The sequence below is a fragment of the Saimiri boliviensis genome, chromosome 20, assembly GCF_048565385.1.
Source record: "Saimiri boliviensis isolate mSaiBol1 chromosome 20, mSaiBol1.pri, whole genome shotgun sequence".
NCBI classification, from domain to species: Eukaryota; Metazoa; Chordata; class Mammalia; order Primates; family Cebidae; genus Saimiri; species Saimiri boliviensis.
In genome coordinates this window covers 40498375-40510972 of record NC_133468.1, presented here as the reverse complement: position 1 = coordinate 40510972, position 12598 = coordinate 40498375, and the positions used below count along the sequence as shown (strand labels likewise).

Sequence of the window (12598 nt, the reverse complement as noted above, 5' to 3'; positions counted from 1 at the left end):
CAACTCTGAGAGATTTTATATTTAAAAACTCTTGGAGAAATGATCTCGCAGGCTGGAGGTATAGTGGCACAATCTTGGCTAGCTGCATCCTCCGCCTCCCAGGTTCAAGCAATTCTCATGCCTCAGCCACCCAGATAACTGGGATTGCAGGTGTACACCACCACGCTTGGCCGATTTTTGTACTTTTTGTAGAGACACGGCCTCTTGCCATGTTGCCCAGGCTGGTCTTGAATTCCTAAACTCAGGCAATCTGCCCACCTCGGCCTCCCAAAGTGCTGGGATTACAGGCGTGAGCCACTCTGCCCAGCTTAAAATAAATTTTGTGATGATAAAATATAATATAATAAAAATAGTTTATGTTACATCAGAGGAAGGCACAGTCAGTCATGCCTTTATTTATTTAATTTTTATTTTTTTAAAGACGGGTTTTCACCATATTGGTCAGGCTGGTCTCGAACTCCTGACCTCAGCTGCTCTGCCCACCTCAGCCTCCCAAAGTGCTGGGATTATAGGCGTGAGCCACTGCTCCCGGCCAGTCATGTCTTATCTTTCATAGAAGACCCCAGGGAGAACTGTCCTGCAGTGAATGTCAAATGCCTGGTCACTGGAGGATTCCATGTCATGCTTTGTTAACTTACCTGTCATTTGTCCAGCAAGTTAATGAGGTGTCTTCCTTTGATGTTGTAGTAGCAAAAGGGATGTTTACAGAATATAACATATTGCTACTAAGAGACAGTATATTTATTATGCAATTACATTTTCTTTTTTAAACATTTTTTATATTTAAGTTTTTGATTGCATTTTCAATGTTGTATGTTCAAATGTATTTATGTAAGAAAAATGTGGAAGGATATATGTCAGATTGTTAACAGTGTTCTATTTGGGAGAAAGGGAAGGAAAGGTTTATTTTACTTTTTGTAATTATGTATTGCATCAATTATTACAATGAGCATGCATTGGTTTGCAATTCAAAAGACAAATGAAATCAGTAAATGGAGAAAGCTTGCTTTTCCCGTTCAATAGGATTAAACTACAGAATATCTGAAAAAGACATCTTTTTGTTGTTACTGTCTTATTAATGAAAGTTAAAATTTCTAAAGTAGAGGAGTTTTAAAAATTGTTGGCTGGGCACAGTAGCTTATGCCTGTCATCCCAGCACTTTGGAAGGCCGAAGCAAGTGGATCACTTGCTGTTAGGAGTTTGAGACCAACCTGGCCAACATGGTGAAACCCTGTCTCTACTAAAAATGTATAAATTAGCTGGGTGTGGTGGCAGGTGCCTGTAATCCCAGCTACTTGGGAGGCTGAGGCATGAGAATTACTTGAACCCGGAAGGATAATAAGGTCTCGCCATAAAATATTTGATAAGAACTAGCAATATGGTAGTTCTTAACCTGAAACCTCTCTAAGGATAAACATATAGAAGCAAACCTGCTATGAAAACCATACATTTGGGAAGCTACGTATCTGTCAGGGCCCTAAGGGAGACACTCTAGGAGCTAGAAGGAAAGAGACCATTCTGGAGGCACTCCATGGTTCCAGATGACAGGATTTGGCATTCAAGGACAGAAGCCCAGGCCCTTTCACCTTCAGTGAAAGGGTGGATTAGGGAGACACTCACCACGGACACAGGAACAGTTGGAAGGCTTCTTCCTTACCCGCAAAGAACAAGCCTCTCCAGGGCCTTACCCTCACTCAAAGGGCCTTGGAGTTCAAATTTAATGTTATAGTCCTCCAGGGTCATATAAATGCCCCCAAGATGTGAAATCAGTCATACAAATTGGCCCTAGATTCCTGGATATGCCTGGAGCTCCCTGCAGACACAAACCCAATGCTGTTCATCCCCTTTGTATTTCAATTGAGTTGCTTATCTTTTTGTTATCAGGTTCCTTGACTTTAAAATGGAAACACACATGCATGTGGATGTGCGTGCATTCAGAGTATTGCACCCAACACATTTCTAAATCTACTTTGAGGAAAGTTTCTGACATGTATGTATTTCCCTATTCAACTGGGTTTTCTCATTTTGCTTGTAGCACCAATCTAATTGGATTTAGGAAAGTCTGCCTGCCTTTTTCTATCTGTCCTGTACATACGTTCTCATTTATTTGTGAGTCAAAGGAAAAATCATCTTAACTTTGGTCATGTAAGTGGTTGCATTAACACCCTTGGGTCAGGAAGGGCGATTGTAAATGTGGGAATGGCGTCATGGACAGACGTGCTGTTGGCATCTTTTCTCCCCGACGTGTGTGTGCGCGCACGTGTGTGTGTGTGCATGTGTGCTAGTGTGTGTGTGTGCACCGATGTGCATGTATGTGTTGTGTGCGTGTGTGTACCCGTGTGTGTGTTGTGTGCATGTGCGCGCGTGTGTGCGCGTGTGCGCATCCGTGTGTGTGTGTGCACCCGTGTGTGTGTTGTGTGCATGTGCGTGTGTGTGTGCGCGTGTGCGCGTCCGTGTGTGTGTGTGTGTGCACCCGTGTGTGTGTTGTGTGCATGTGCGTGTGTGTGTGCGCGTGTGCGCGTCCGTGTGTGTGTGTGTGTGTGTGCATGTCAAGTCTGGGGTCTCCCATAGTCTGCACACACTGGAGTCTCATGGAGGGCGAGAGGCAGTGCACAGTTTGTTTCCATTACGTACCTAAAATGTACCAGTGTAGCCTGGAATGCGTTATTCATCCTCCTCGAGCCTAAATTCTGTCAATATTAAATGAGAATAAGAATATCTCTTTGATAAGTTTGTTTGAGAATCCAATGCAGTAATGTAGGCCCGTATTCAGTAAGTGTTTGGATCACTTTCCATTAAGCGCATTTGTTTATAAGAAATCAATAGAGGCTATTTCTTTATTTTATGGATTTCTTCTTTTCTTTCATTACCAGTCTTGTACAATATTTTTCTGCGATATTCCTTGTAAATTAGCATGTATTTTAGCTTCATTAGGCTCAAAGAGGCCTTCATTTACTAGCCGGAGAATCTTCCTTGTCATGATCTGTTTGCTTGCTTGTGAAAAGTTTTCGTGTTACAACCATCTGTCTTGCTGAAAACTTCTGTGACACAACACTGTGTATTCTCTGCCTAGCATTACACCTGGAGAATAGGAAGCACTCAGTAATTGTTGTCAAATAATTTAAAGCACCTGAGCTGTGGCTGGTGCTCAATCCTTGCAGAATGCGCCCCGCACAGTTGAGGAATACAGTCAGTTATTCTTGTAAGTAGCAGTCCCTGACCAGTGTTTATCAGCTGGTTTGGAACTGTTACAAAGTAGAAAACTGAATGAAATTTTGTATTGGATTAGAAAACAGTTGTGGAGTTGAATGTAGTAGAAGAATGTCTGGCTTGGTTTTTCATTCATGTAGCACAGATTGATTTGGAGTGCCAAGAAGAGCAAGGCACAGCCCTTGCCCTTGAAGGGCTCAGAGTTTAATGCCTCGTGTTACCTGGTAACAGAGAACTGCACGGGATGTGGTCAGATCAGGGTCACAAAGGGTGGAGGTTCCTGAGCAGAGCTTAAAGAAATGATGGTCGTTTTAGCCATCATTTTAGAGGATGCTGAGTGGGCATTCCATCCCTAGAGTCACTTGTGCATAAGGCCGAAGACCGGCTTGAATGGCCGATGGTTTATTGTTAGCACAAGCTACAGAGGCGAGTGAAGAAGGCCTCGTGCCATGGTGAAAAGCTTGGGCTGCTTTAAAGGGAGTTATTGAAGCATTTTTAGGATAAAGGAATGAAGTGTTTGGGGTACATTGTGGGAAAAAACCATAAAGTCATTATTTCTTTTCTCATCAAACTCTAGGGGACAAAAAACGGTATGAAGAGGACATAAAACAAAATGAGAAAAGCCAGTTGAATAGGGAGATACATGTCAGAAGCTTTCCTCAAAGTAGGTTTAGAAGTGTGTAAACGGTTGGGTGCAATACTCTGAATGCACGCACATCCACATGCGTATGTGTTTCCATTTTAAAGTCAAGGAACCTGATAACAAAAAGATAAGCAACTCAACTGGAATACAAAGGGGATGAACAGCATTGGGTTTGTGTCTGCAGGGAGCTCCAGGCATATCCAGGAATCTAGGGCCAATTTGTATGACTGATTTCACATCTTGGGGGCATTTATATGACCTTGGCATACTATAATACTAAATTTGAACTCCAAGGCCCTTTGAGTGAGGGTAAGGCCCTGGAGAGGCTTGTTTTGACACCCAGTAGTGTCGGCAACCGTCGGGATGGATAGGCACGTCTGCCGGGGGTCTCTCGACCTGCAAGAGGGTCCCAATACCTGGAAGAGAGTGCGCGGAAGAAAGGGAGACAGAGAGCGGGGGTCTGGAGGGCTGGATAGGCCGTGCCTAAACAGCAAATTTTATTTTTCAAAGGCCAGGAATAAATACACTTTCTTTGCTCTGGTTTACGTCATTGCAAGAGGAAATGCAAATCTATGCCTTACATGGCCTATACAATAGAGAAGTCAGATACACAATCAGTGGTTGTAAAAAGTAACAGAATTTCCTATGATCACAAAGCTTGTTTACATCCAGACATTACTTCTCCTGGCTGCAGGTATTTCTCGTTTGATCTTGTTTTAGAACTGAGATGTGAAAAGGTTTTCTGGTTTTGCTCATCAGAATATCTTTTAACCAGATTCTCCTTTGTCTGTTCCTGACTCAACTTATCTCAACTTCCCCATTCAGGAGTCTCTGAGTCAGGGATGAAAGGCATGCCTTATGGTGGCATTTGCTTTGCAAATATCCCCACAGTTAAGCCATTATCTAGGGTACAAGGCAGTCAGGCAAGTAAAGAAAAGGTTAAAGCTATTAAAAGTTAAAAGCAGAAACTGGTTGCTGGTAGGGAGTCACTCAGTCTAGCAGCACCGCATAGTTTTAGGCCCAAACGATATTGTGGTTGATATTAGAAACTGATCATCCATCTTCCAGTTCCTTTTTCTGATAGCTCCACTGCCTCCAGTAGGAAACTGTGTTTGGGATCAAACTCACCGTATAGTGAGACCCATGCCTTTTGGGGGTCTCACACGGGAATGTTCCCCACACAGTAGGTTTAATTAGATATCAAGTAGTCAAACCCAATACTGCTCTTCCCACAGACCGTGAGTCCCAAGGCAAGCTCTCCAGGCAGCCAGTGAGGAAGACCTGGCCCGTCCTGTCTTAGTCTGTTTGCATTGCTGTGAAGGAGTGCCTGAGGCTGTGTAACTCTAAGGAGGTTTACTTGGCCCCTGGTTCTGCAGGCTCTGTGGGAAGCATGGTGCTAGCAGCTGCTTGTGGTGTGGGGGCCTCAGGCTGCTTTCCGTCACGGCAGAAGGCAGAGACAGACAGACAGACAGACAGACAGATAGATGGACACTGGCCTCATCACCCAAACACCTCGCATTAGGCTCCACCCCAACACTGGGGATCCCATTTCAGCATGAGTTTTGAAGGCTCAGATATCCACAGTGTAGCAGCCCCCATCTCCTAGGGCAGTGGAGTGGGTCCGAAAGCCACCAGGGTGTAAAAGTGAGGGTTATGCTTTTCTCTGCACGCTCAGAGATGCATACATGATCTTGTTCTGCTTGTTGCTCCTCAGCCTGCAGATCCTGGCGTGAGTAACTTGGCTTTTCCATCGCCACGCCGTACCCATCTGTTTTCCTCAGACTGTTCTTTACTCGAAGTTTTGGGTGAAGAACATGCTGCTTCTGATAAGTGGAGCTGGGGCTGAGGGTGAGAGTGGAGGAGAAGGTGGCAGACAGCCGTGGTGCGAAGGCAAAGCTTTTCAGATGATGGTGCTGCGCTCAGGAACGAAGTTGGGGCGAGCCTTCGGGAGACCAGACTAGACGGGTATGGGATGAAGTGGGGCGGTCACAGCACAGAACAGCAGACAGAGGCACCTGGCGCCCGAGTGAGGGCTCGGGGTCCTGGAGGTGAGCCCCGTCCAAGTCACCAAGACCCTTTCTGTCACGGCGCAGGTTTCAGCTCTGTAGTTGACTCGGGAAGTTACCCAGGACTGCTTCCCTCAGAGGAGTTTTGTTTGTTTGTTTTTGTTTGTTTTGAGACAGATTCTCTGTCACCCAGGCTGGAGTGCAGTAGCGCGATCTCAGCTCACTGCAGCGGCTGCCTCCAGGGTTCAAGCGATTCTCCTGCCTCAGCCTCCCGAGTAGCTGGTATTACAGGCATGCACCACCAAGCCCAGCTTATTTTTGTGTTTTTAGTAGAGACGGGGCTTCACTGTGTTGGCCTGGATGGTCTCAAATTCCTGACCTCAAGGGATTGATCTGCCCAGCTTGGCCTCCCAGAGAGCTGGGATTACAGGCATGAGCCACCGTGGCTAGCCTCCTCAAAGGGTTTTATCTGGTGAAAATGAGAACTTTTATGTGAAAATACCATCAAGCATCACAGTTTTAAGGAATGTTGAAGTCATGATAATGAGCTGCAGCAGGCATCCTCTCATTCCATTCCCAAACCAGATCTCCCCTCAATGTTTCAGGACTGTTTTGCTGAGTAATAAAATATTAAAATATTTTCAAAAGCTGTTGTCACGAAGACAAGATTTTATCTAAAACTTCTGATTCAGCGGACTAACTTTTTAAATATTAAAAAGAAAGTCCTTTGAAGTAGCTGCTGCATCCATGGTTGTGTGACTCACACATCATAAGCAGTATTTAAACTGAGGTAGAGTACCCTTTTATGACTAACGTGGCTTATCAGTAAATCATCTGCATGTTGCTCATGCACTTGGGTAAAGTTAGCAGTTTTTCATCCATGCTTTTATAATGATTTTTTGAACCATCTCATTATTTGTCTATTTTATTCACCTTAAGCTCTGTGACTGAGCAGAAGGTGCTTGCTGCCTGATGCTCTAGAAGCCGGTATTTGAGGGGGGAAAAGCTTTTTGATTGCAAGTCAACTAATACAGAGACATTAGTCCAGCTCAAACTTGTCTCCCTGTGCGGTCTTTAAGGTGGTGATTTTATTAGAAAAGGTGTAGGGGATAGATTCTCGGGTTAGTTAATGAGTGGTGGAAGGAAAGGGGGGTCTGGACAGTCCTCGGACAGGTGCAGTTGTCTGTTTCATCGCGCTTCCTCGTGGACTGCATATGCACATTCACAGGGCGTCAGTATGAAACATGGTGGAAGTTCGGGCTGTGACGTCAGCAAGCTCTTTCTGTGCAGACTCCATTGGCCATGTTGGGTCCAACCGATTTCAGCCATTTTTTTTTTTTTAATCTCACAAGCCGAGGGAGTTTTGGCGTTTTACTGAGTTGTTTCTTTTCTTACACTGCCATGCAGCAAATGCAAAAATTTCTGTTAGTCATTGGTTTCTTGAACTCTCTAGGGCGCAGTTTCAGCTCCCACCCAGTTTAATGGATTCTCTAAATCACTGGGCAAACCGAGAAGATTCCCTGGCTTAGTGTAATTAAGCCGGGTACTGTGGTTTATATCCCACGAAGGCCATCTCACTGTAGTGCACTGGTCACCTTTTTGAACAGCTGTCTAGAGTTGAGTGTTTGGCACAGCTCATTTGAGTCTTCATCCAAATCCCAACTCTGCCATCAGGGTCAGGGTCACTGTGCTCATTTGTGGGTTTTTAATTCAGTATCAGCTGGGTGGGTGTGGTGGCTCACACCTGTAATCCCAGTACACGGAAAGGTGAGATGGGCAGATCATTTGAGGTCAGGAGTTGAAGACCAGCCTGGTCAACATGGCGAAACCCCTTCTCTACTAAAAATACAAAAAATTGCCTAGTGTGGTGACATGCACCTGTATTCCCAGCTACTTGGGAGGCTGAGGTAGGAGAATCACCTAAACCCAGGAGGTGGAGGCTGCTGTGAGCCAGGATCGTGCCACAGCACTCCAGGCTGGGTAACAAGAGCCAGACTGTCTCAAAAAACAGAACATAACAAATGTCATTCTGCATTCTCCAATTTGTCTGTGGTGTGTGTGTCCTGTCTCTATATGTGTTTGTGTGTGTGTGTGTGTGTGTGTGTGTGTGAGAGAGAGAGAGAGAGAGAGAGAGAGAGAGAGAGAGAGAGAATGTGTATGAGGGGTACACATGCCTTTCTCCCCACTCCCTCCTCCTCAGTTATTTCCCACTTAGTGGAATCATATCTGGGATATTCAAAGAACTTGTTGAGAAACGTCTGATTTGGGGGTATTTGAAGAGTCCACAGAGTTAAGATTTATTTCAAGAAATAAGATAAATCTTTTATTATTAGCAAATTAATAATTTACCATTATGTAATTTACCAAATAGATAGGAAATTTTGGATCTTGTATGCCTGGGCTGTCAGGTGGAGTCCAAAAGAGTTAGACAGTTCATCTTTCTGCAGTTGTACTTACGAGAAATTTCTAGTTGGTGAAATATATATGTGTTTATGTAGTTGTGTGTAAGGGTATATAGGTACATACGCAAATGTATTTCCCATTCAGTATGATTGTTTATACAACCACATGCAAAGTGCCTTACAAAATGAACTCCTCAAAGAATAATTTTAGGTCAGGTGTGTAGTGTCTCACACCTGTGATCCCAGCACTTTGGGAGGCTGAGGCAGGTGAATTGCCTGAGGCCAGGAATTCAAGACCAGCCTGGCCAACATGGCGAAACCCCATCTCTATTAAAAATTAGCCAGGCATGGTGGCAGGTTCCTGTAATCCCAGCTACTCGGGAGGCTGAGGCACTAGGTGATCTTGAACCCAGGGGTCGGAGGTTGTGGTGAGCTGAGACCGTGCTACTATACTCCAGCCTGGGTGACAAAGCAAGACTCTGTCTCAAAAAAAAAAAAAAAAAAAAAAAAAAAAGGAATAATTTTAAAGGGATCCTCATTTGGCAGTTTAAGGAAAAAGTTTGCCAGCCTCAATCTCAATAATACTAGAAAATGGAACCTCAGCTTATTTTCCCAGTGAATCAGTTACTTGGTCAGTGAATTTTTATGAGTGTCCACTGTGCCCCTGTTATTGTCCTAGAGGGCGATAAGTTCTTCAGAATTCCTCAGTTATGGTGCACAGATGAATCTGAATCAGAAGACATACTATTGATTCAAATACATTATTGTGACCAGACGGCACAGACTGACACGTAGAACGCACAGGTGCCTGAGCCCCAGCAGCACCGTAGAGTAGGCAAGAGCATCAGCCTTCCGTCTTTGTCAGTAGCTACTCTGTGATCTCCTGAGCAGGTGTTATCATCTCAACATCCACTTCCTTCCCTTTAAAATACGGACTGGATTGCGCTGGATGACCTCAAGAAGGCTTTCTGGCTCTGAAAGCCTTCCTCTGTGACGTGCGTGTATGTCTGTAGTCTTCTCTCTGACGGTTGTACTGTTTCCACAGGGTGTTACCTACTGTGGAGAAAGTTCAGCAAGCAGTCTTACCATGGCCCACGTGCCCTGGCATGAGGAAGTGGTACAGTTTGTCCTCGAGCTGGTGGATCTGATCCCCGACTATGAAATTGCATGTGAACACGAACACTCTAATTGCCTCCTGATAGCGCACAAAAAGGTAAGCCTAACTCAAACGTGCGTTCTCCTGTCCTCCACCCTGCTGTTCTGCCCTTCTCCGTATTTTCTTCTGACTTTGTTGTAGGGATTATCTGCTTGTTTGCTGCCTTTCGTAAAACAAACATTAGAAAGTCCTAAATTCTGTCTGCTGGGCTCATGAACTCTTCTCTGTGTGAAATTGCTTCTTGTTTAGCCCTCATCTGGATATCTTGAAGTACTTCCTGGTTTGCAATTTTTACAAGGTGCATTCTAACAAAACAAGAGCACAATATCCTTGTAATAACCTCTAGTTCTTTCCTGGAAGGACAGGGAAAAGCTAAAATAGTTAATAGTCCCCATATGAGTTTCTAGCTGTCAGAAGCAGTATTGAGGTATCAAATTTTAGATTGCTTTGAATCTTGGCATCTGGAGAATTTTGTGTAAGATTTTAGTTTAAAACACTATTTCCATTTTTCCCCTTCAGTCCTTTTATTAGACAGAACAAGTACACAAATCTACTATCTTTCTTAACTAAATAACTCCTACTAAAGGAAAAATCCAGTTCTTGATAGAGGTAGGCCACTAAAATAATTTGTTAATTTTCTGGAGAAGTTCTGGAAATTTTCTTAGTCTTTATTTCTTTAAATACTTATTCTTTCTCATTATTTTTTCTCCTCTAGGACTCCAGTGAAACATATGTTAGATTTCACTATGTATTTTTTATATCTCTTCCCTTCTCATTTGTATTTTTATGCTTTTGTCTCTCCATATTTAGTTTTGGATAGTTTCTACTGATTGATATTCCAGTTCACTAAGTCTTGTTTCGGCTGTGTCTCCTATGCTGTTAAACTCAGCCGTTAATTTTTAAATTTTACATTTCATGTCTTTAAATTGTATAATTTCTGCTTGGTTTGTTTATTTTCAAATATCCTATTTTGTATAGTTTCTATTTCACTGCTGAAGTTTCAAGCTTGGCTTTTATCTTCTTGAGTACTGGAAGCGAGTTGTTTTATGGTTTGTATCTGATAACTCCAATGTGTAAAGTTCCTGTGGGCTTGTTTCTGTTGTCTGTCGTTTCTGCAAGTTCTCATTCCTGCTGCCTGGTTTTCTCCTGCACCTTGTTACCTGTGACGGTGTTCTGTACATTGCATTTAGAAGAGTATTTCTAGAAATCAAGTCAAGCCTAGGAACAGAAGATCTCTTCTGAGGCGTTCGAGATACGTGATTTAACTCTCACTTTTTCCACGTGGAAACTGAGGTCCGAATGAAGAGACTGGCTTAAATGGCTTCTCTCCCTGTAGTCCACTGACCTTTTTTATGCTACAAGGTGTCTTTCGAAACCCTTGGCAATATTCAAAGGAACACTTGAAAGAAGACAATTTAATTTTAGTCCAGTACTTCACTCTGTAAGATTTCTCCTCTCATCCCGTGAGGATAGAGGACATGGACAGCAAACCACCTAATTCCAGCCGGTTCCGTTCTCGAGGTGTTTGTTGAATGCCTGCTGAGTTCTGGACAGCAGGCCCTGCAGCAAGGCACACCGTGCTCAGACATGCAGAGGGAAAGCCACGGGGTGAATCGAAAAGTAGACTTGGCGCGAATCTCACCCCACCACTTGTTAGCTTGGTGACTGTTCGGGTTCTTTCATGTTTCCGTAGTGGATGGAGAAGAAGAGGCTATGCATGGGGGGGCCGGGCGCGGTGGCTCACGCCTGTCATCCCAGCACTGTGGGAGGCCGAGGCGGGTGGTTCACGAGGTCAGGAGATCGAGACCATCCTGGTCAACATGGTGAAACCCCGTCTCTACTAAAAATACAAAAAATTAGCTGGGCATGGTGGTGCGTGCCTGTAATCCCAGCTAGTCAGGAGGCTGAGGCAGGAGAATTGCCTGAACCCAGGAGGCGGAGGTTGCGGTGAGCCGAGGTCGCGCCATTGCACTCCAGCCTGGGTAACGAGAGCGAAACTCCGTCTCAAAAAAAAAAAAAAAAAAAGAAGAGGCTATGCATGGAGTCAGACTGACCTGGCTTCAGTCTCGACTTCAGTCTCTTCTTAGCTTTTCACCTGGAAAATGGGCATATTGCTAGCTAAGGCCATTGCTGTCTAACACTTCACAGCACCTGCCTCACAGCATGATTCAGTTGTTGCTGCTTTCGTTATTTTTATTTTTAGAAAACAAGCTGATTTGGTGTGTGCTTAATATGTGACCCACACTGTCAAGTCTATCTTTAAATGCTCACAGCTTCCCTGTAAGGTAGGTAGTATTGAGACCTCTGTCTTTTGTTTTTGTTTTTGTTTTCTTTGGACAGTGTCTTGCTCTGTTGCCCAGGCTGAAGTGTAATGGTGCGATCTTGGCTCACTGCAACCTACACCTCCTGGATTCAAGATATTCTCCTGCTTCACCTTCCTGGGTAGCTGGGATTACAGGCATGCACCACCACACCTGGCTAATTTTTGTATTTTCAGTAGATAGAGGTGGGGTTTCACCGTGTTAGCCAGGCTAGTCTCGAACTCCTGACCTCAAGTGATCCACCTACTTCAGTCTCCCAAAGTTCTGGAATTACAGGCGTGAGTCACCAAGCCCGGCCCAACCTCTGTCTGTGGATGAGGAACAAACACATAAAGGGGTTCAGTAACTTGCCCAAGAAGAAACAGCCAGTAAGGAGTCAAAATGGGATGCAAGCCCTGGCATAACTCCAGAGCCTGTACTCCCTTCTTTCCTTCCTTCTTTCTTTTTCTTTTGTTTTAAATTTGGAAATTATTTCAAATTTACAAAAAAAGTGCAATGAAAAAAAAAAAAAAAAACAGAACAAAGGACCCAGATTTGCAGAATCACCTGTTACCATCTGTCTGCCGTTGACTGGTTTGCGCGTGCACTCTCTCTGCTGTTCTTCCTCCCTCTCCCTCCCTCCTTCCCCTCTGCCCCCGCGTCCGTGCACACATCTGCTGTCTTTCCTGAGCCATCTGAAGAATCGGCATGGGTCATGGTCCTTTGCCCCTAAATGTTTCAGTGTGGACTTCTTCAGACTAGGAGTATCTCTCTCACAACCACAGTGCAGTTGCCAACTTCTGCGTGACCTTCGCCTACCATCCATATTCAGGTTTGTCAGTTCAGCTTGCGATGTCCTTTGTAGCACTTCCCCTCCAGTT

General features: G+C 44.4%; 1 protein-coding gene across 10 annotated transcripts in view; it reads left to right on the top strand.

Moving 5' to 3' along the window:
* TYW1 (tRNA-yW synthesizing protein 1 homolog) overlaps nucleotides 1-12598 on the top strand; it is a 312384-nt gene that overhangs the window by 205133 nt on the left and 94653 nt on the right. For all 10 annotated transcript variants that reach the window (XM_074390723.1, XM_074390726.1, XM_074390719.1 and 7 more), the window contains one exon: nucleotides 9307-9474. In XM_074390723.1, the coding sequence (XP_074246824.1) occupies nucleotides 9307-9474 (168 nt within the window). The remainder of the gene's footprint in view (nucleotides 1-9306; nucleotides 9475-12598) is intronic.